The sequence below is a fragment of the Fistularia commersonii genome, chromosome 34 (genome assembly GCF_037954325.1).
Source record: "Fistularia commersonii isolate RoL2024-O1a breed Wild chromosome 34, RoL_Fcom_v1.0, whole genome shotgun sequence".
In the NCBI taxonomy this organism is placed as follows: domain Eukaryota; kingdom Metazoa; phylum Chordata; class Actinopteri; order Syngnathiformes; family Fistulariidae; genus Fistularia; species Fistularia commersonii.
This window is the reverse complement of record NC_141317.1, coordinates 7,661,575-7,685,012: the sequence shown is the minus strand read 5'-3', so window position 1 is coordinate 7,685,012 and position 23,438 is coordinate 7,661,575. Positions and strand designations below refer to the sequence as shown.

Sequence of the window (23,438 nt, the reverse complement as noted above, 5' to 3'; positions counted from 1 at the left end):
TAGCTCTTTGGCCACAATCCACAGGCAGGAGGTGGGCACTGATCCAGAAAGGGATCCCATTAATATGGAGGCTTAAAAAAAAAAAAAAAGATGACGAGTCACAGGCTTCTGACTCTTATTTAATAAACCAACGTGCAACAAAACAAGTCTGGAAGTTTGTCCACGCCCCGTCTCCGCTCCGAATGAATCTGAGCCTGGGTGGAAATTACATTTAAAAGGGATGTTGATGTAAAAAGCATCACCGCGGGACAAAAAAAAAGGCTAATTTATTGCCAGTACGGCAACTTTTACATAATAAAACATGGCAAAAAAGATAAACTGAAGTCCAAATTTGTAGCAAATCAACAGTCAGCAGTGCATAACTATTGTTCTACTCGTGTGTCCTCCATGTGTTTAAACGCATCAGGTCAGATTGTTCTCATTTTGACCCTATTTTTCACTGTATTAAAGTTTACAATGATAAATTTGAACCACTTCAATATGCAACAGACACTCTACGGTCGAGTAATTTAAACAGATTTTAAAAAGAACTGATTTCCCTCATTTAGGTGAAAGGCAACATGTTGCACGGCCCAACTTTGATTATCTTGGACGCTACAGTACAAAACATTGTCATATGACAGGATATGGTGTCCAGTGCCAATATTTCCATTTTCATTATACTTTGAGCCTTGGCTATTTTGAGTACACTGGATTATGCAAGAGGTAATATCAGAAGGGGTTGCTTTCAGTGCGTACAGACTTTGTCCCGTTGTCCATATATCACTCAGATAAATAGTGGCAAAGTGAAATATTTGGCACATTTGAAGGTGTGAACTCATGTCCAGCATGTCTATCGATCAAAAGTAATAATGCCAGTAACACAAGGCATTCCAATTAATAACCTTTCCTGATGCACCTTGAAAGAAGAGTAGTTTTCCGAAACAGTCGGTGTCCCACGTATTCATGGGCTGATATCGCCACCTACTGGCCGAACGGGGGGGGAACGGACCATTCATGTCAAAAGCCTGTTTTAAGCAGGTTTAAGTCCAAATGTAAGCGAAAAGAGGGTTCGAAATAAAGTGTTTCACATAAAGCGTAAATTCTGTTTTCACTCAGCCATTCAGAATACTTTCATACAGTCACCCACAAAGTTGACACAGACCACGTGCTTGCTTGTTTTGTTTTTTTTTTTTTTCCAGAATTTTATTCTTTAAATTATTTTATAAAATCTCATTTATGTTTCAATATATATATATTTATATAATTATATATTTTTCACTGATTGACAATTTTGGCTATTTTCCCTTTCTGCCCCCATGTATGCCCACATATTGATCATAATGTCCATACCCCTTCACATTGACATTGTGCAGTGATCTTCAGTGCCGAGGGGGAGGAGAGAGGGGAGAGGGCACATGGAGGGTTTCTGGGAAAAGAGGTATGGGTTTGGGCCTTGTACAGAGCATGCCAAGAAAGGGTCAGGGTAATAGGGAATGATAAGACTTCCTAACTACACCACCACTGTTAATATCAGCAAGATAACCACACAAAGAGGTTAAGGGAGTATTGACTTCCACAATGATTTGAGTGCGTCCGGCAATGGGTTAAAACCAATGTTGTTCAAATGGCTCAATGTATTCCATGATAGAAAATAAAATAGCTCTTTTGTTATTTCTAAACACCAACAATTCATATCCACTGATGACTGTAAAGTAAGCTCCACAGCAGATATTCACCATTATTACCATTGACAAGTCACTAAAAGATTACAACAGTGCCCAAAAACTTAGCAGCAGCCCTGAAGACTGTTTAGCCCTTTATAGTGACCTGCACAAATGATCAGTCCACTGTTTAGACTCCCAATCCACATCCCACGGTGTGCAGGGTAGGTATCGCTGTCCATGTTTTTACTTTCTAGGCTTTGAAAAAAGGCCAACACTTACAGACAAGTCTAAACTTTAGCAAACCCACATATTGATTTAACATTGACTATACATCCGGGAAAACTACAAGATTTCGCTCGCTACTCCGGTAACATTTGTTCTTCATTTGGCAACGCGAACACTCTTGCAACATGGCTCAATACTTCTAAAAGTCATCTTTGTTGCTGGTATGATATACAATTAACAGAGTTGAGAAAGTAAAATCTATGATAAATATTTAAAGTATTTAAAACACCAAAAAATTGCACACCTCCCGAAGGTCACTCGAGACTACAGTGATACTCAAATTGCGCCCCCTCATGTTGATGTGTGGACCAAGAGGCCTTCACTACTGCAACATCCCAGCACTTTGAAGACGTCCCTTTGTTTTAAGCATGAAAAAGAAAAACAAAACAAACAAAAAAAAAAAAAGCAAACCCATTAATCACAAGTGAAGAATCAAACACAATGGCAAGGATGAGATAAGACATCACTCCCCAAAACCGAGTCTGTGTGTTAAGAACATTTCAGCAAGGAAAACAACATATATACTATATTAATTCCAGGTAAATCATTGTTTACTTCATTATTCATTTTAAGTATATGGATTCTTCTAACGTGAATTGTTGCGTAAGCATCGTAGGAAGTGTTGATAAATTCATTCTTAAAGGAAGTTCTGTTTCTGTCCCTACCTTGACAGGTTACATGATAAGCTGCAGTGAGAAGCCGCCGAAAACATAAAATATTGCAGTATAATAATATGGATGAGTGAGATTAAGGCATTCGGGTTTTATCTGACAAAACACAGTGGCTAAAGTAGCCAAAGCAGTCAGGTAAAAAAAAAAAATTAGAAAAAAAAAAAAAAGACAGACTCCTTCACGAAGGAAATGAAATGATCCCTTTAGCTTCAGTAAACTACACTATTTCACACTAATGATAGAGATTTATGACCATTTATGTTAAATATCACATTTTATTTACCTGTAACCTCCATAGTCCTTTCGCAGCAAATGGCAATGACTTGCTTAAGGAAATTCAAGCTTACCACACACACCTGATCAACAGCCTGAGAGGGATATTAGAGATGTTTTGAAAACTACCTGGGATATTCTCTCCCGCGCTTGCATTCACTGCACTGCCAGGTGGACACAAAATGAATCCCAAAACCCAAAAATACTGTATATTGTCATACAAACGTGGCCCTTGTGAATCTCATACTACACCTTAATCCAGGTGATTCTCTATCATTTGGGAATATGTCGTCCGTGTTGGTGAACAGCGCTTCGTCTTGAGGGAATTGCGGTTTGTGAATTACCAAACAACTAGCGGTAGAAATCAATCGATTTAAACCATCAACACGGCGCGATGATGGCTCTTCACTGTCATCTCACCGTGAGTTGTAATGACAATTTAGATGTCACACAAAGCTGCCATACAGAGCTTTTGAAGCCAATTTCACAATTATCAAGTCTAAGTTTAAACCAACTGAATTCATAGTGAGCAGCGAATAGGATTAAAAACTAGTGGGAATTTCATAACGTAACTGCTTGGGTGAAATAAAAAACCCCCGCGCCATTGTCAAACAGCGATGCTAATGAATCTCAGGGTTATGTCAAAACATAATAAAGCTAAGCTAAGCTAAACTCGAAAGACGTGACCAAAACTCTGGCGTGGGATGTTGCGTTTTAAACCAAAACGCGATTGGCAAACTGAGATAACACGCAACAAAGGGTTTTGCGGGTTGCTGATTCAAAAGCCAAAACGTCAAATCGGCTGGAGCTGTTTGAGGTAGACAGAAACGGTGTCGGACTTTGTCGGAATTAATACTGCCTCAAAGAAAACCCATGGGCTCGTATGCTCTTAAAACACTGTATCCGTTGGATTTGTGGCCACGTGTGAGATTCGCTATACCTCCACATGGGTCTGGTAATGGGGCACTACGGCAACCCGGACCGTGGAGGCTTATTGATGGCGGTGAAAATGAGACGGATGGGCTTGAGAGTGACAGAACTCCAACAGGCCATTTACGAAAAAAAAAAAAAAAAAATGAAGTCAATACCACACATCGTCAGAGTCTTAATTCAACAGCAGCACTGACACCTCAGCTGTGTTAAGAAAAACAGTTAAGGGTTAATTTACAAGGCATACTCTTTTAAATAGACTATAACATCTGATCGTTCACTTTCCTTTTTTTTTAAGATACAGTGCTTCCCCTCTTTTCTTTACCACCGAAAGTCCCAATGCCAGACATCATGCCTTTAACAGTCACATACTTTTGTGAGTAGATTAAAAATATATAATATTGACTTCGACTTCCAGTGTATGTTCTTCTTTTCCCCCCATTTTTTCCAAGTTTAAAAAGAGCTCCGATTTCACAATGAAAGCTCTCTTATACCTACACTTACAATGGCCTCCTGCCAGAGGCGCATATATAATTATACATATATGTGTATCAATTTACATATATGTATATATAAATTGGATGAGAAGTTAGACAAAGTATATATGTTCATTTGGACGGAATTCACTTAAAACGAGAAGGGTTATTTCTCCAGTTTCCCTTTTGACAGAAGGACAAAAAAAAATAAAATAATCCTAAAAAATAAATTATAAAAAAAAAAAAAATCAAAACCCGGGGGGATTTGGTAAGCGCTACAACATCACATAACTACTCAAGAGCAGGTCGCAAGGTAAAAAGGAAGAATTAGTAGGTAAAAGGCCTGAACGTGTACAAGGCAGAGAGATGGCGGGATGATATGGCTCTCTGTGGCATGTGCATTCTAGGGCCCTACTGCGAGTAAGATAAAATATACATAGGTTCAAGAGAGGAATACAGAGAGCAAAAATACCAGCCCGTATAAGCGGAGAGAGGGCGGGTGGGTTGTTTTTAAGTGGGGAACAGAGCTAAAGCAACAGGGCAAGACTACTCCGCGGATTAAACGAGGGGACTAAAAGGGAGAAACGTATATTCTGTCTGCCTGGATCATCGGTACACCAGGTGGGATATGGTGCCGGATTTGAAATTGAGCTGATGGTTGGGCACAAAACTGTGTTGGGGATTCTTTCGCGTGCACACATCCTTGGCGTACAACCCCATGCATGAGTCACAGGACACCTTGGAGCAGTTCACGCAGGTGTGCGATGCACCTGGCTTGTTGCAGAACCCGCAGCGCGATCCCCCCATGCTTACTCGCTCGCTGTTGCCTCCCTTTGGCGCTGTCAAGCCGACGGACTTGCTCGGAAACAGCTTCGTAGACAACAGGGGTTTCTCGACCATCTGGGGGTGAGGGTGGGGGTGAGAGTGTGAGTGGGTCAGTGTTAAAGGGTGAGGGTGTAGATGCGAGTGGGAGTGAGTGTTTGAGTAAACTGAGAGCTTTTCCTTCACAGGAATATATCCATCGAGCGGGCGCGGGGATTTGGGGTGATAATCCTGGAGGCTACAGCAAGGGGAAGGGTCCACATCGTGGCAGGCGGAACAGATGATCATGTCGCACCTCTGGCAGGAGGCCATCGTGGAGCAGCCCAGCCCGCAACCCTGGCACTTCACGCTGCCGTGGGCTTTGAGCAGCCACCCGTCCCTGGCCTCGCGAGGCTCTCTGGACGGGGGTCGAGAGGGGGTCTGCCTTCCGCCCGTCCCCGCGCCGCCCCTCTCCGTGTACAAGTCGATCTCATCCAAAGACGACAAATGGTATGAAGTGTAAGCGTCGGCCGGGGGGGGCGACTGAATGGGGAAGAAATCGGCGACGGGGCTGTACGACGGCGGTGCCGCCACAGAGAAGAGAGACGCCGAGGTGCTGGGCCTGATGATCTCATCCTTCATATCCTCCTCTGCGTCCACAAAAAGAGGCTCCTTCCTCAGACTCAACGAAGCTTTCAAGACAGGTTTGTTAACCGCCGCGTGCCAGTGACCGGCCCCGTCTGTAACATCCACAGATTTGGACGGTCGGCTGCCTCGCCTCAGATGGTGACCGTGGGGCCTCTCGATATCCAGTGGCTGCACAGACAGCCGGGTCATGTCTACCCCGAGGCTATCGCGTCTGCGGAGGGCCTCGGCACAGCCGGCTGCGTCATCCCTGCAACCCCGGCGGAGTTCCAGGGCCTCCAACTCAGATGCCGAACCTCTTGCCAGAGCCACTACTTCTCCCAGAAGACGACACTCCGCTTGGGCCAGGAAGAGCTCGAACGCTAACTGGCGGAGATGATTCGGGCCCCCCGGGTGCTCCTGCAGATAGAACTGCGAATCGTGGTCGCTGGAATAGCCGATAGTGCGCATTAGAGATCGTAGTTCAGGATCGGGAATCGCAGATTTCAGATGGTATACATATGGGCCTGTGAAGGTCTGCGGGGGAGAAAAAAAAAAAGGTTAACCGCAAATAAGTATGAATCAGTGTAATCAGTGTGAATCAGTGACAGAAAAATCAATACCGGTAGCATGAATATTTTGGGACAATAATGTTCACGTTGAATAGTACCTTTTAGATCTTAATGATAAACCATTAAGCTTTCCCCGAGTCACGGTGGGTTTTGGGGACTCAACTGTGCCACAACCAATTTCACACAGGAATGGCAGATTGTTATTCAAAGTCATTTTAAAAAAACAATCCACTTCGACTCAACTACTAATCATGAATGATGATTATTCTTGTACTTTTATTTTTGAATATATTTTCTGAATTTGAATTCTATTTAGCTTGCGACATCCTTAACGGCAGCCAAATTGTATTTAAACCACGAATGTGTCATCATTTATTAAGCAGTAGCTGCGGGGGATGATGCCCATTTGTTAACTCAGCATCCAAACTCCTTTGAAACTACACTGCCTTGAGAAAACAGCATAGGGTTAGTTAAACCGGATGGCAGCAGGAAAAACATGATTAATCACCATAGGCAGGAAGAGGTGGGCTAGAGGTTCTGAATGTTCATTTCAATAGCTTTTCAGTTGATTTAGCAACTCTTGTGCAACGGCCCACATAAAGTTGCCAAGGGGAGATCTAAAGCTTGAATCAGAATCAGGGAATGCTGTTGGTACATGGATTATCTTTGCAAAACAATTTGCCAGCAAGCGAGTTGTTTACAACTTAAGATCCCCGATTATTGCCATAAAAACACAAATGCCTAAATGGGATATTTATGTTTTGGATCATTCGTTTAGAACGAAGCAAACAAGATACAGGTAGGAATAAATGAAAGGCTGGAGAAAGTGCATGTGCACCCCTCAGCAGGGTAATTAAATCTATACCCAGATAAAATGAGATAAATGAGTGAGGACACTAAAATAAAACACGGTGATAACACAATTGAATCCGTCTAACATGTAAAAGCAGAACAATCCTATACAGTGTGACTGAAGATTAATGAGTAATAGCTTTTTATCATTTTCCAGTCTTATTGATAATGCAGCATTCTTTGTAGAAGAAATCAATTCAGAATTAATGCTCTTTTCTATAGATAATAAAGCTTGTGCATTACCCGTGTCTGAGACAAGACATATGACTTTTTAAAGGCAAAAGCAAACAATAATGATACTCACAAATTTTTAAAAAGAGAGTTATGTCAATGGTGGTGCACAGCACCTTTTAGAACAACTGCTACCAATAGGCTCATATTGTTATCAGTGACAGTTTTATGTCCCAAACAATGTTTGAAGTGAGCTCTAAAGACACTTCGGTGAGACGCCATAACAATCCAGATAATAAACTTACCTTTATACATTTGAATTCCTTCTTCCATGGAAACAGTAAGAGGTTGGTACAGATGGTTTCCAGGGTGTGGAAGGCCCTCTCAAGACTCTTGAGGCTGGCCCCTCTCTGGCAGCGAAGGGAGCACTCCACCACCTCGTAAAACGGAAACATTCGGAAACGTTGTCCCGGATCTGGCTGATAGGCCCCGAGTAGAGCTGTGGCGGTCGAGAGTAAAGCCTCACTGTCCTTGTGTTTCCCTCTGTCCCCGTCCTGTGCATTACCAATCCGTGGCTTTTCCCCTCCATTTTCCAGATGTCTCTCCAGTGCTCCCACATACCTGCGGAACAGGTCCTCTTTTAACTTGGCATCCATTATGTGGAGCAGATGACCAGTCAGCTGTTGTACTTTTCCAAGAGCCTCACCCCTTTTGCATATTCTCCAAAGCGATGCCACATTCAAGCACCATTTTTGGCCAACATAATGCAATGTACCCACTGGCACAGGCTCAACATTAATCAAGTTTTATATAAGTGTGGAGGAGGGATGGGACTGCATATAATCAGCAGAACATCCCTATCAGTAAGAGATGGTGCTCTCACTTGGTGTAGCAAGGCTGCAGCCTGCAGGGATGCCTTCTTATGGGCATCTCTGGTCCTGGCTCAAAGCCGGATTTGTTTGCAGACAAACAGGCCTATGTCATGAGAGATGAGGTCAGGGGGGAGCACTTGCTTCATGCTCTGTTAAAGCAGCATTGTATCTGATCCACTCCTGGTTTGACGGCATGTGAGTCCAAGGTCAATCACACATCAAGACAGTTTCACGGTGGTGCGAGTCTCCAGAGCCGCCTCCAAACTATAATGAGAAAAAGGTGTGTTACGAGATGGGAAAGAAGTGATTTTCAGTGCACAAAAAGACACGAGATAATTTAAATTGAAAGGAAACGGGTGTTGAATTGATACACGGTGCACATGCTACGTGCAATACTTTTTATTTTGATTGTGTTTTCAAGGGATGCTGCATGATAAACATTATTCTTCAGTTGTCTGCGCTTGCGGGGGATTCACGTGGAACTGATAGTTGTTTGGAGAGTCTCAATTCAAACGAGACATGCGGAAATTCAGTGTCAAAATACACTGAAACCAACGACAGAGTCGATTTTGTCTTTCGCTTGTCTGCACCAGTGTGAGCCATCAGCATTATCAGCGACACATGCATGCGAGTCAACCCGTAGCCTGCGTTGAAACCGCATTCATCGGAATCAAAAAAAGCAAACTGGAGGTGACAGTTTTTCCCACAGACGACTGCGAAGAAGCCTAAAATACAGCAGAACACTGGCTCCCGAGCTACTTGGCTGTCCGTTCCAGTTACCTCACAAACCAAATCTCTCGAGCATCCATTTAGCGAGTTAGCATGCAACAAAATAGCTAACAACATCACCATGCCCCACTGTTGCGCAACGAACGCAGCGGCAAATGCCAGCCGATTGAAAAAAAAATAAAAAAAACAACCTCGAGATGATAATTTTGAGTACGTGCACTTTATATTCTTATTCAATCCCAAACCTGACATGACCCTTTAGTCTCCCTAGCAAGGCCCCCCAAATGAGCAAATGTAGTGAACGCCCATTTCAGCGCAGCTGCTCAGCTTTAAATATGGGTCCTAAATTTCAAAAAATCCAGCCGAAAAACAATCACACATTTAAATCAAAAGCTTTACTATGCTTGACTTATTAGTGGTCATGATTCAACTCTGATTCGGGTGCGGTTTAACACCGTTTTACGAAGGCTAACACCAGCATCCGCACACCTTACCTTTGACAAGTGCTAGCACTGGCTAGCGACGCCTCCTCAGCTGTTGGAAATTCCCATCGTCACAGTGCGCATGCGTACGATTCCAAACGTTTCATCGGCTCCAGAGGTCCGTGATTGTTTTTCTTCTTCGTCTTACAATAAAAATCACAAAAAAGCACATTACTGCCATCTATCGATGTGGAGTGACGCTCGTCATGTAAAAACGAAACTAACCTAACATGCCAGAAACAACAATATTGGATTGATCTTTTTTTTTTCCTCACACGTTTATATATATGAAAAAAAAATCAATAGCTTTCCGTTATTTTTCTTGATCAATTCCAGTCTCATCTGTATTTTTCCAGTTTTTCTTCTTTATCACTGCTATCATTTACACAGTTGAGCTGGGCTTGTTCTACAGCAGGGGTGGGTAATTATTTTTGGCTGGCGGGACACATTTCTTATTTCATTTTTATGCGTGGGCCAACAAGATATCATCTAAATTGAATAAAATGAAAATTATAATTGAAATATTTAAATTTTGGGGCATTTTATTTCAACTTTAAAATCATTAATGATCATATAAATGTATAGACATTATTATGTATGTAATCATCCATACCAAATTAAACAAAAGGAAAAAATAAGGAGTTTCTACATTCAATATTGGTTGAAAATATCCATCCAAATCATGCATTTTACACCTAGGCCTCAGTAGTGCTCCGAATCAACCCAACCCCCAATAATTAGTTTATGGCTATAAAAAAACATCTTAGTATGCAGAAATGCAGTATAAAGAGAGGTGCATTGCAGATAGATAACTCATGTTGCCACAATAAATGCCTTTATAGCAAACATGCAAACATGTTATGTGAAACATGAAAAGCACCAATAATAACCTTATAAACTTGCAGTATAATTTCGGAAAATTGCAGCATTTTACTCACCAAAAATTCTCATCATTTGTAGACAAAACCCATCCTCCTTTTTTTTCCCTCAAAAAGAGTTCAATTATTCTATCGCACAGATTATCCGTGCACTTCAGCTCCAAGCACGCCCAGTAATATAATTTGCTGTGTACCTCGGAGCCTGTGAGCCAGGGGTACCAGTCGTAGTTCGTGGCTTGAAAATGCCGAACAAATCTTTTTCCTGTTTGTCACAGGTTCGGGAGTTGCCCGACCTTTCTTTACTATGTCCAGCTTTTCTTCAAAACTACATCTATATATCTAACGATATATTAGCAACTAAATCTGTTTTTTCACCTCCTGCGGCCATTGTGGGTTGACAAAATCGGTATTAAACAAACACAACTATATTTCTGTTCACAGCTCGCTCGTCGTTTCTCCTCGCTAGTACACTAGTCCACTCTGACTATCCAATCAGAGGGTGTGAATACGCTAACCTTGCTGTAGCCTGCAAGAAGGCTTTGGATGTCGCCAACTCAAAATCTGACTTGTTGAAGCAACAGCGTCATCAACGCTCTTTTCTTTTTTTTTGCGTAAAGGCCTTGTAGAACTGATTGTGCAGGGCCTCCACCCCCAGGCAGATTTCTTTGACTTTGACCCTGCCTGGCAACAGATGATGGCTGAATGTGATTGGTTAAAGCTTTAACGTGAAAATGCATGTCTGGAGGCAGCACAACCAGGGGAAAAGCTATGAAAGGAAATGAACAGACCATTTGGAACTATTCAATAAATATTCATGGACAAAATATAATTAACATCTGTGATAAAGATATTTTTTTAAGCCAGCAGGGAGGGCCTTGCAGGCCCTTACGGCCCACCACTGATCAAAATATTCAAAGAAAATAGTTTGGCGGGCCGGATAAAAAAGCAAAATTGGCCGGAAGTAAAATTCCCAGGTCTGTTCTATAGTCTCTTCTCGGTTGCAGCATTCTGCTTCTTTATTTCTCCTCCATGTTATACAACATAACTTAATCCCGTGTGCCCTAAATATCAATTTGAAATAACTGACGGATGATTTTTCTGGTTCACATTTTCCCGTCCTCTCCTCCTTCCACCACTGCAGCTACCTTTTCCTCTAATTTGGTGATCGTAAATTAGTTTTATGTCAGTCAAAGATACTGCGTCCATGCAGTAAAACCTATAAAACTGGCCAAAAAATGCAGCAGTAATGCTACTGCATTGCTTCCAGCCGCTGTAAAACATCACTGAAATAGAAGAACGCCATCAGCAGATGACCCCTGCTGGATGCATCAATGGGTGGATCTGTGACGTTGCGTCACAGAAATAAAGTATAAGGCTACGATTTGGGGATTTCACAAGATGTATACATCTTTTCTATGAATCAAATTAAAATACTAATTGCATGAAATTCGTATATGTAATAACCGCGACTGGAGTAGGAACTGCACTAGCTCCCAGCTACCCAATAACCCATACTCAGGTACACACTCCCTTCCACCACAGGACTGAAAGTTGCATCTCTCTGTCCCCTTTCAAATCCCTTTCTTCATTTTGTTGTATCCTGAGAAAAAAATGTTGCCTGTGCTGCATGAACAATCTGAAGAAGAGCCTATTTTTTGCTCCAAACGTCATGTATGCAAGAACAAGTGTTTTGTGTTATATGTAAAATAAATCATCTTTTCTTTTTGGAGCCTTTTTTGGTGCCAATTTTGTTTTTGATCCAGCACCAATTCCTAACTGGGCAATAGATGTGCGTGTTTTTCTTTTTTTACTCTGTGCTGCATGAACTGTCAAATGCATGGTGCTGTGCTTATATTGTGTACTTAATTGATTTGTTTATATCTTGGGAAACTTTGTGACTCTAGAGTGTAGAGCAATCTATTCGTTTTTGTCATTGAAGAACAGGTTCTGTTTATATTGCCACAGTAATTAAAATAAGATATTCCTTTATTATGCAAATGTCTCCACTGTGGGACTAATAAAGGAATATCTTCCCTTAAAAGTGTCTAAATCAGTGTTGACAACAGGGGAACTTAATGAAACTACTAAATTTACAGTTGTCTCCTTCCAGCACCTTTGCATTTCTCTTCTTCCCATATTTTTTAATGATGCAGAAACAGCTTCACCATTCCTCCTTGACTTTCTTGGCTGTGACACGGCATGTTTCATCATCATAGTTAGAGTCAGCTTCATTGTCAATTTCTCCACATGTGCCAGCCATACAAAGAAATAGAGAAGGCATTTCTCCCTATCCCACGGTGACAGAATAAATAGGCACGGCACAAAGACAAGACATTTCCTAACAAATCTACGTAAACAATAAAGTGCACAGCAGATTCGAGCATTTACTAAAAATAAGAATAGCAGCAGAGTTTTCTGAAGAGGTTACGCAGAGAAAAGTCAGTCAGTAATAGCAGCATGAGGCCGTAAATCTGAAGGGCAGGGTTCAGTATCCGGAGTGGAGGGAGCAGGGGAGTGGTGTATCATTTCTCTAATCCCCCACTCCAAATGAAACATCTCCCAAGGCCTCCATGATTTTAAGATGTGTCATTCTTCTTTATCGCCCACACTTCGTTGTTGAATAATTGAAGCAGTGCGCTAAACCGATACTGCTTAACACATTTCTCCTTTGTCCTGTTACAGTCACTTGAATCGCTGCACCATTTCCTGTCGTTATCTAAATGCTTTTAGTCCCCCTTATCACTGCCCTGCATCTCCACGCTGACTCCCAGCTTCACGATAATGAACCTCCTCCATGTTCCCACTCCCTCAAATCCTCTTCCTCGTCTCAACACCATGGGGAGCGGAGCATTCAGCTGCTCTGCTCCCCTTCTCTGGTATTCATTACCAGAAACATCACAACACAATTTTAAATCACAATTCAAAACACATTAAAACCAGCCTTTTCCATCTAATGCCAACAACTCTATCATTTTTTATTTTGTTTACACTGTCACTTTTATCAGGCCTTTTTTTAATTGTTTCTTTAGAACCATATTTTGTTTATATTTATATATGTCTTGCACTTTATATAAATTGTATTATTGTTATTCCGAAAGCGTCCTATGCCATCTGAGAGTAATTTCTCTGTCATTTCTATTTTCTTACTTTTACCACTTTGTCACTTTTTATTTTTTATATTTTGTTTTTATTTTTACTGTTTCTATTAACCCATATTTTGTATATGTGTATACGTCTGGTGCCTTAAATATAATTTATCACTATTATTATTATTGTTGTTATTATTATTATTGTTATTATTGTTATTATTATCTCAGCTTGCCTGTCGCCATCTTGAGCAGGGCGCGAGGACTGTTTAGCCCCGCCCACTCGCGTGGACGATATGATGACGTCGTTACGCGAACGAGGAAACTGACAGAGAGCAAAGAAAAAGAAATGGCGATGCTCGGAGGCTTTAGCTCTACACAACACAAGAAAAACATCCCTGACATGAGCAGCGACGTGTCAGAATTTGTTTGTCCCGTTTGCCTCGAAATTTTCGACTGTCCAGTCACGACGCAGTGCGGACATACGTGAGTAGCGTGTCTTTTGTGTCGCTAAGAGCCGCCTTTCACCAACTAACGTCTAGCATTAGCAAAGCAATGATACGAGTAATGGTTGAGTGAAAATAGTAAGGGAAGGGATTTTTATTTACATTATATTGTCGTGCATACACGGGCCTTTTTGTGCCGTGACTCCGTGTGTTCAAGGCAGTGCATGGACCTACGTGCAAGTCTAACATTAGCCTTTTCGATCGTCCTTTTAGCCCCTTGTGATCCATCAGTGTTTCAACAGAAGCCTCTTCCAAACATTGTTTATTACATTTTCTGAACCTTTACAAGTAGAAACAGAGAGTGTGTGCGTTTTTTGCTTTAGTCGTAACTAAATTAAAGTCTACATATCATGTCTGTAGGATGCCAAACCAATTCCAGTTTGCTAGTTTCAGTTTTGTTTACACCGGGGGTGATGAGGCCCCTGCCCTGGGAAATGTAGTTCAGCTGCCAGCTGAGCGTGGTGTTTAAATGTTCGCTAAAAACTACAAGTCTCTCACCCCGCCTCCCAAGGTTGGGACTTTCCAGCAGTGGGTGCATAGGAAACACCGCAGCTTTTAATAAATCATTTCAGGCATTTCATGTAAATAATCTTCCAAAACAAACATTGTAACTTCCGAAACACAAACGCACGAATGCATCTGATTGTCCATGTATTCACTAGCCAGGACTACCCTGCATCTTCACATGAGGTTTTAAAAATGAACTTTATAAATGTGTAGTTATCCACAGCCATATCAGAGATGGATCAATGATCACAGGGATCCGTATGGTCTTTCAAAAATGATAAATTAGCAGTCACATATGAATAAGCCCTTTGCTATTAATAAATATTAAGGTGATCTTTGCACATCACTGATCAGTGAATATGACCCCTAAACAAACCTGTTTGCTTAAACATGTGCATTGCATGTGGAATATCAATAGAACTACTTGTTTATCCTCCCTTTTCCTTATCATTTATTTCCCTTATTTCACTTCAGGTTCTGCCAGAGTTGTTTGCAGGAATGTTTGCGTCCACATAAACCCGTTTGTGCTGTATGTCGGGCCACACTTGGACGTTGCACTAAAGCTGTGGAGCTGGAGGCTCTCATTCAGTCATCGGTGGCACCTTGCAAGGGATGCGGCGTTCAGGTATGTTGAATGTTATAATTGACTAATAGCCACAAAAGTAACGTTGGTCTTCTGAGTTTCACGTTGGAGCAGATACTGCTTTTAAGCTGGTCGTAACCGCAGCATTGCTTGCTCATTGTAATGTTACTCTTTAAAATGAGTTGTGGAGGAGTCCACTTTGTATCACTAGATTTTTTTTTTCCTATGGCTGATGTACGGATTTATGTCTTCTCTGCCAATATTCAGATTGGCCTTTCTCAGATGAGAAGCCACACAGCTGCTTGCTCAAAATACCAGGAGTACATTGAGGAGGGAGTAAGGACCACTGCCCAGAGCCAGCCCGCCATCATCAGGTGAAACGGGGGGGGCAATAAGGAAAGCCAGGACAGCGAGAAATCCCTCTCCTCTTCCTGTGTAACTTAAGACTAAACCCATAATACAACACATGATGTAGATAGTTGAAGGTAGTGAAATCTTGTTTTTGGTTTGTCCATGCAATGCGCCTGGTCTTGTGAGAAATCTGTATATCGAGATGATTGACATCTGACATCTGGTTTTGAAAATTGTATTTATGTATTTATTCAGCATTTCAAAGTACTACATGCAGGGATGCCGCACCTTTCTAACTGTATGGAATGATCATGTGGTGATATTTTAAAGCTCCAAAGTCAAATTTAAAGCAATATCATTTTCCGCATAAGAGCTGAAGACCATTGCCAATGTGTCTGCAGATTGTGTGACTGAGAAAGGCGAGCATTCCCCAGGATCTAGTTACCAATACAGTCAAGCAGGTCTAAGATTTGCCCTTGTCAATATTGCAGACAAAAGACAATGGTTTTCCTAATTTCTTTACATGATGCATATACATTACAGCGTTTAAGACAAAATAGACAAATGCCAAGTAAAGGGGGAAAAAATTTGACTTTTGCTTTTTAACTACGAAAGGCTTACTATTAGTTCCGTCTGGGCTGCAGAGAGTTCTGATCCTGATTTGTTGTTTTTGCTTTGTTTTACTGGGTTCCGCGTCTCTGCCCTGGATAAGAACATTTGTGCGATTCAGTAGTTTCTCTTTTTTAAGGTATTTTTGCCATTTCTTTCTTTGATCCACTGCAACAAATACTTCATATCGTAAAGGTCCACATTCAGATGACACTTGTTTTATTTTGATAATCGGCTGGAATAACGGCTCACTGTCTCGATTACTCGCCAGGAGAAAAGCACAGGAGGTTCAGAACAAGATGGGGTGTTAATTTAGCGCGATTGATTTTTGCCGTTAACCTTTTAAGGAAACGGATATCGTCAAACAGCGGAACCCAAACGTCCTTTATTGCGATTCAGTCCAGCCAAATCTTAAAGGTTGTTTTTATAACGTCAGGACATTTTGACTGGAAACTGTCAATTTGGCTTTGGATCATGCAGTTTGGCACAATCTGTGTGCGAATCATTAGAGAATGAGTTAACGGGCAATGACATTCCATACAAAGGTCCTGTTCACCAAACGTGGAAGAAGCCGTGGTCAAATCTCCACTTACTAACAACAAGTTGGGCAGAAAAGTTATGAACAGAACGCCATTAATAGATACATGATACAAAGGCCCGCTGCTTTTGCAGGAAAATCAGGTAGTTTCCGAGTTTATTTTTGTTGTGTTTTTAATCCAAATGATTGAAGCCAATCCTTCTTATAACCGTTAACTTAATCGGCAATTTGAGCAGCAGCGGCTTACGAGTGCCACGAGTATTAGAGGATCCATTAGTACGTTAGACGTTCACGAAGGCCCGGTGGTCTCGCAATAACCCCTCAGGGTGAGGGTTTGGGAGGCTGGGATAGGAGGTGATTTTATAAGAACGAGAGAGGATTATTTTCTTCTCTTCCCCTCAGGCGAGACAACCGGCCTGAAATGAGCGCCGATTGTAGTCTTCGACTTCTGTGATGTGCTTTTCGAGCATTTTCAAGTCCTCTCAAAACGGTGGATGGTGCCAACGTGACTGCGAATCTCTGGCTCTAAAACATCTGTCGGAGGGAGAGCGTGACCACGTTGAAAGATTCAGCGATAGCTCCCGGAAAGCACGGTTTAGTTTTGAAGTCCACTTCTTATTACGGCTCTTCGACTGAAGCCTTGTTAGAAGTATCTTTGCAGTAAATATTGAAGTTTTCCAAGGTTGGCGCAGGGGAGATTGTATTCAGATGAATTTGTCTTCTATGTAGATACATCAAAGTTGATTTTGTTTCCAGCTGTCTCTGTTGTTTGAATTATAGTTAGATAAAGGTGGAAGAAACTGAACCTTTAAGAGTTGAGGCTCATAAAACAAGGCCAAACATAGCCTTAACATGCCGTGATGTCCAAAACCTTCTCGTACGCTGAATCAAGCATCTGTTTTTGGGAGTCCATGACGGCTGTTATTCGATTCATCCAAAGTATTTGACGTGTCCCATCTGCATAGCCAACATGATCCACAGGTCTCCCCCATAAACCAAGTAGGTAAGCGCCGGGATTTCATCTTATCTCATCGAAACTTTTTATTAGCAGAAACAGGTCTTGTCGCGCTGTGGCCAGTGAGGGAACTTTTACCGTAGACACACGTGTTATATTTCAAGATACTCAAGTCTCGAATAACCAATTTATCGGGAAAAAAAAGAACTGCGGAGTCAGCAGAAAACCCAATGCTTGAGAGAGATAAAACCGATGGCGGGTAATTTCAAATACCTGTTCTGAAATTCATAGTTGACCAAAAAGCCATTGTGTTTAAGACCGAATCGCGTCGCTCCTGTTACGATCACCACGGAGATCATGGGGTGCGAGCTCAGATGACATTTGTCCTGTTAGCAACCAACTGAAATCCCATTCCATAAAAATTCACAGTGTCGCTCGTCTTCCCCCCTGTCTTTCCCGCAGCCCCGTGCCAAATCGTTACACTTTCACCTGCCCTTACTGCAACTGCCAGAACCTCGATCGGGACAGCCTGGTTGAACATTGCACTACTCAGCACGCTCGAGACGCTCGCCAAGTGGTGAGCAGCGCACCGTGATTCAATGAGCTGACCTTTAAGGATACAGTTCTTTGGAAGCGGTTGATAATGAATTGATTTTTTTTTTTTTTTTTTTTTTTTTTTTTTCCTTCTTTCTTTGTGTCTGTGCAGGTTTGCCCCATCTGTGCCTCGATGCCTTGGGGGGACCCCAACTACAGGAGTACTGATTTTTTTCAGCACCTAAAGATCAGACACACGTTTTCATACGACACCTTTGTTGTGAGTTGAATTTCTGAACACAGTTTATGTTTTTTGTTTTTTTTTTTTTCAAGGATTATGTTACTTTGTTTTATAACTGCTGTTTCCTTTTTTTTTTTTTTTTTTTTTTTTCAAAATTCAGGATTTCTCCACAGATGAGCACACAATGATCCAGGAAGCTCTACAGCGCTCCCTTTTGGACAACTGAAGTGCAAAGAACGATCCACTCGAGAAGAGAGCCGCTAAATGGGAGAACACAAGTGTATCAACGTTAATCTAACGCAAGAATGGTGACGCTGTCTTATTATGGGCAATCAGTTTTACAGGGAATTAGTAATGTAACAATGAATCCATAGGTCTATTATAAAAAAAAAAATAAATAATGCAATATTGTTGAAAATAATTCCGTGCTGTCTGATTTAGGAGTGTTAATGTAATTCTGGTGTGATAATCTCTAATCTTTCCCCAGTTCATCCTATAGACTTGATAGTATTTGAATATCTATTTAAACATGGTTGTTGTTGTCTGTTAATTAATGACATGGTCTCATATAGCCAAAAATGTCCAAAGCTGTAAGTCAAAAGTCCCTGTTTTCAACACTTGATGTAATAAGAGGGTTTTACCACTAGGTGGCTAATTGTTGCCAGGAACCGATGCACTTCATCCCGTGAGGTAGTCAAGTAACATTAACAATAACAATAACTCATTATAATCTACGTGGATGTCAGAGGAAGGATGGCGTTTGTCTTAGTATCAGTCTAACTGCAAATGAAACCGCCGCCTTTTTTTAATGCTCTTTTGTTTGGCTTGTACAAGAGAGGGTGTGCTCATTCTCTTTTCCAAGATCTACTAGAAAGAATAAATAATATGAGGGTCAAACAAAGCCAGACACAGCTGCCTGCTTTATTGAAATGTTCCTCCCTTATGTCTGTGTGCCCGCTGGTAGATCTGGTTCCTGATTTCCAAAACACACAGGGCCGTTGTTTATCCCTTAAAGCAGAAGATACCAGCAGGACACACACACACACACACACACACACACACCAGTAATTGGTCAGTAAAGTGATTTTCAGAGTGGAAGAATTTGTTTTCGAGGCCGTGGCCATGGGAGGGCGGTAGAGTTCCACCAAAGCGTGGCAGCCGCTGACGCCGCCTTGCTGTGTTGCAAGAATTAATTCGACTCAGATCTTCCTCTCCAAATGTGTTTTACTCAGTGTGTTCCTCATCTTAGCTGTTAACTGCTTTTTTGTTCAAATAAAGCATCCGAACGTGTTAAGCGTTGAAATCCTTAAAAGCTGATGTTTGTTTCGGGTTATGTACGCCCATTCGAGACAAGTATCGCAACTTCAACTCAGACTCTTGATGACGCATCACCGCAATTAGACTGTAAATGTTACTCACTGTTTGTGTTTTTAATTTTCTGTGACTGCCTTCTTTCTGGGCCTCCGCTTCGCAGCTGACAGCTTTCGGATTCCTTATCATCACCGCCAGCTGTTGTGGGAAACAATTGCACGTAGCTATTATTTTTTAATGCTTCCAGGAAAAGGGGAGCATCTGAGGTTACCTAAACAGTTGGTTTTTCTATTGTTGCCTAACTGTTTTAAATGTGCATTTGTGTAATTAATGTGTCTGGCGTTCGCGTGTCACTGTCACCAATCAGTCAGAAGTGTGCAAATCTGGAAAATATATTCATTTGTCTACTCAAATATCTCCAGATTAAGTAGCTGTAGAGCAGGATCTTAATGCCTTGTCACATAATATTTGGTGCCACTTAGAACTAGATGTTCATCTTTCCAATGAAATGTACAAATACTTTTGTATCTGTTTCCTGCATAATGTTTTTGTATTTTTTTTTGTTTTTTTTTTTTTCTTTCTCAAAATATCTCATTCTCTTTTGTCAGCCGTACTGTCAGGAGGTGCTAAATCCTGATAAATTAAAGCTGTTTAATTATTTAAACCCTGGCCCCCTGAAATCAGGCACAGTGATTTATACCTGTGTGTATGAGGCATGTGGGGGGAAGAAACAACACACTCTGCTTTGATGGATGACCACCTTGCGTACATGTGTGTGAGTGCGTGCATATATGTGTGTGTATATATATATATATATATTGTATATATATATATATATATGTAACAGTTACCACATTGTGCAGACTGAGGCATTCAAAACTCTGGATTTCCTCAACTGCTACAGTTAGAGGAAAGGTGTCGTGAAGAGGCAACCTCTCTGCAAACCTTTGTTCATGTATTAGAAATCAGGGCAATGCAATGTCACACCAACCATGATGTTGCAATATGTTTTTGCATGTAGTTGTGTCTGCTAAGTTTATGATGAAACTCAGGCCCTTTGGTGTATATTGTCCACAGGGAGAGAAAAGTCTCTTATCTATTCTTTCCTGTTTCTTGTATCAGTAATTACCAAGCTAAATGATGCTACAATCTCTCACCTAGCTCTCCAAAGAGTCTCACCCACCAAAGTTCTTGATGTTGTCCCCCCCCATTCTCTTTTCTTCTCTTCATTTCCCCTCCCCGATTAGGTTTTTGCTCCTGGCAGATAGAGAGGAGACGTTAGCTGTGAGAGAACTAACGAGATACTCCAGCGCTTCTGGGCAGGAAGGAAGTGGAGCCGAAAAACATGGCAGGGAGAAGTCTTTCTTGTCTGTTTGGTGGTGGAGCAAAAAGGGAGAGGAGGGGGGCCAAGGTGGGGAATAGGAAGAAAGAGAGGAAAAAGGGAAGCAAAGTGAACACATTGAATAAAAATTTCATAAAGTTCAGTGTGTGGTTTCTTTGATGCAAGCAATAGATAGTACGTGGAGTCTGGAGGCTCTGTGGAGGCAGCAATTAATGCTACACGTGCCCACGGGCGCTCGGCGAGAGGCACGGGCACGCTGGCTTTTTAAGTGTGTCGCACCGTCACTCGAGACGCCCCTCAACCAGCCGTTTGTTTTCCTTCGCTGCGCTGTAGATTTGCACAATTTTTACAAACGCCTCGGACATTCGGCATCCTTGAACTCGCCGGCCACCGTTGGACGTTTTTAAACGAGTTACCGCCGAGATCTCGCGCGAGCTGAGTCAATTGTGTTGTTTGCAAAGGTTGCATGTTCTAATCTTCGCTCCGCGGGATGATCGCTCCGAGGCTTTTTTCATTCGTCGATCAAATAACGTGTAATGTTTTTCTTGCGCTCGCCGGAAAATATCGATGTAACGGATGGCGTGCAAGCATGAGGTGTGACGTCACGTTCGGTCGTAGAGCAGAAACGTAAAGTGAAAACCGAGGCCTCCAGGATGAACTTAATGGTAAAAGCAAGAAGTCTCTTATGCGTCAAATGTGTTATATTAGCAAGGGAGATAAATTATCCAAATACATTGTAATTTTTCTTCAAAAGCAATGTCAGGTTGGCAATTCCAGTGTGATAATGAATTTGTTTTTTGTTTTTTTGGGTATTTGAATAATAATGCATGTCTGAGTGCAAATATGGAATACATATAAAACACTCACCTTGAAGAAGAAGAAGAAGAAGACCTCAAGGGGTGGTGGTTTTCCCAGAAGTCCATTGTTAAAAGTCAATATATAAGGATAGGAAATGACCTAGAATTGAAAGACGATATTAAAATGTAACAGGGTGTTGGCGTACATCGATCAATTGTATAATTATATATGGACCCACTGCATCACACACACCATGCTGTGATGCAGTGGGTTAACTGAAACCTTTAAATGGTTCTTAGGTATGAATGCCACTGGGAACTGCCGTACATCTGTGGACGTCAGCAATGTGATCATGGGGCGTCTGTTCAGGATGTCCCCGACTTCTTCCCCCGAATCAGCTGGGATTGCACGCACCCATTCATCCATTGGAGTCAGAGGAACATGTGGATTGATCAATAAGTGTGTGTGTGTGTGTGTGTGTGTGGGGGGGGGGGGGGGGGGTCTTTTAAGGGCCCTGTCAAACCCACTCTATTTTCCCAAATCTGATTTAAGATTTGATGAAATGCATGTTTTTGGACTGTGGGAGGAAACCCATGCAGACACGGGTTCCACACATGGAGACTAATATTTGAATGAGAAACCTTTTCCGCCAGTGTAAAATCCAGAGAAACTGACCTTGGGAAGTGTCTGCTCACCTGCTGCAAGTGAAAACCTGGCCGTATCACCGATATTTCAATTTGTTTTTCAAATTTTCCCGATGATAAATAAAAAAAAAAAAAAAAAAAAGAAAAGAAAAAATAACAGTGACGAGGTAGAATCTCCTCAAATGCCAGAAAAAGTTCTGTCTTGAACTGTTTTGCTGAGGCAGGTATCTGGCGGTGAGGTGCGGGGCTTGTGAGAGGAGCGCTGGGAGTTCGTTCACCGCAAAATTCCTCAAAGTCAGGAGAAACAGGAAGAGCGGGGAATCCTGCCACTCGGGTGCTGCAGCTCGGCAGGTTGGTCCTCTCAAATGTTTGAACAGAAAGCGCCAGTGGGCTTCCCCAACATCAATAGTGAATCTCCACCAACTCTTTTTCCGCTTTTAAACTCTTAACAACCGACCCCCTCCGTCAGCCGCACACACACACACATACACACTAGCACACACACCTCATGTTGTTAGCCTAGGAGCAACGAGTCTTAACTTTGATTTAATAAGGCCTGCAACCAAATTGGCTCTGTATCAGCTGAAGTGCAACTTGCAAACGGTGTGTGTTTGCATATGTTTCCGTGCCCTTTAAAACCCGACTCCCGCCCGTATTGCGCCAGAGGTAGTCGGAGCGGCTACGCAATTTATTTTTTATGTCATGAAAAGCCACCTTATGATCCAAATGTTTTGGGATACGAAGATTCTTATTTGGCCGTTGGGTGTGTGTGTCCAGAACAAAAAAAAACAAAAAAAAAAAACAGAGTGGATTTAGGTGCCTCTTTAAAACCTGGAAAGTTCTCGAAACCCCTGTTTCGGCAAAAAAAAAAAAAAAAAAAAAAAAAAAAAAAGAAGAAGTCTCCTCGAAGTGAAAATGATCATGAAACATTCATAGAACTATCAGGAGAATTGCTAATCATTGCTCCCTCACTTATTTATTTATTTGAAATCCACACAGCCACTGTGCTAATATTTGAAACTGTGGGGGTGAATGAGAGGCGGGGCGGCGTTCCCCCGCGAATGTGTGCGCGCGTGCACGTGCCGGAGCCCGCGCCACGATGGATTAGCGGGGCCAAAGGAGGCGATCGGGGCTAAATTTTTCTCCCCAGCTGCACCCCAGTAGACCCACC

General features: G+C 41.9%; 2 protein-coding genes and 1 long non-coding RNA gene across 5 annotated transcripts; 1 reads left to right on the top strand and 2 right to left on the bottom strand.

Annotated features, from left to right (window-relative positions):
- Positions 1–1,153: 1,153 nt before the first annotated feature.
- spata2 (spermatogenesis associated 2) lies at positions 1,154–9,457 on the bottom strand. Of its 3 annotated transcripts, none has more exons than XM_086141462.1 (4): positions 9,397–9,457; positions 8,008–8,437; positions 7,607–7,922; positions 1,154–6,243 (listed from the first exon to the last, which is right to left on the bottom strand). In XM_086141462.1, the coding sequence occupies exons 2-4, from the start codon at positions 8,049–8,051 to the stop codon at positions 4,888–4,890; spliced, it is 1,716 nt and encodes a 571-aa protein (XP_085997588.1). In that variant the 5' UTR covers positions 8,052–8,437; positions 9,397–9,457; the 3' UTR covers positions 1,154–4,887. The 3 variants fall into 3 exon arrangements, with proteins under 3 accessions (XP_085997588.1, XP_085997587.1, XP_085997589.1); XM_086141461.1 differs by having other exon boundaries at positions 8,185–8,437; XM_086141463.1 differs by having other exon boundaries at positions 7,607–8,437.
- A 48-nt stretch (positions 9,458–9,505) lies between these two features.
- Positions 9,506–20,724, bottom strand: LOC147214458 (uncharacterized). Its single transcript, XR_015104385.1, has 3 exons — positions 20,667–20,724; positions 19,592–19,681; positions 9,506–9,527 (listed from the first exon to the last, which is right to left on the bottom strand). It is a non-coding gene; the product is annotated as an uncharacterized LOC147214458 (long non-coding RNA).
- On the top strand, positions 13,655–19,070 carry rnf114 (ring finger protein 114). Its single transcript, XM_086141893.1, has 6 exons — positions 13,655–13,834; positions 14,836–14,986; positions 15,212–15,318; positions 17,860–17,974; positions 18,104–18,211; positions 18,333–19,070. Exons 1-6 carry the CDS (start codon positions 13,698–13,700, stop codon positions 18,396–18,398), a joined length of 684 nt encoding a protein of 227 aa, XP_085998019.1. The 5' UTR covers positions 13,655–13,697; the 3' UTR covers positions 18,399–19,070.
- Positions 20,725–23,438: the final 2,714 nt, after the last annotated feature.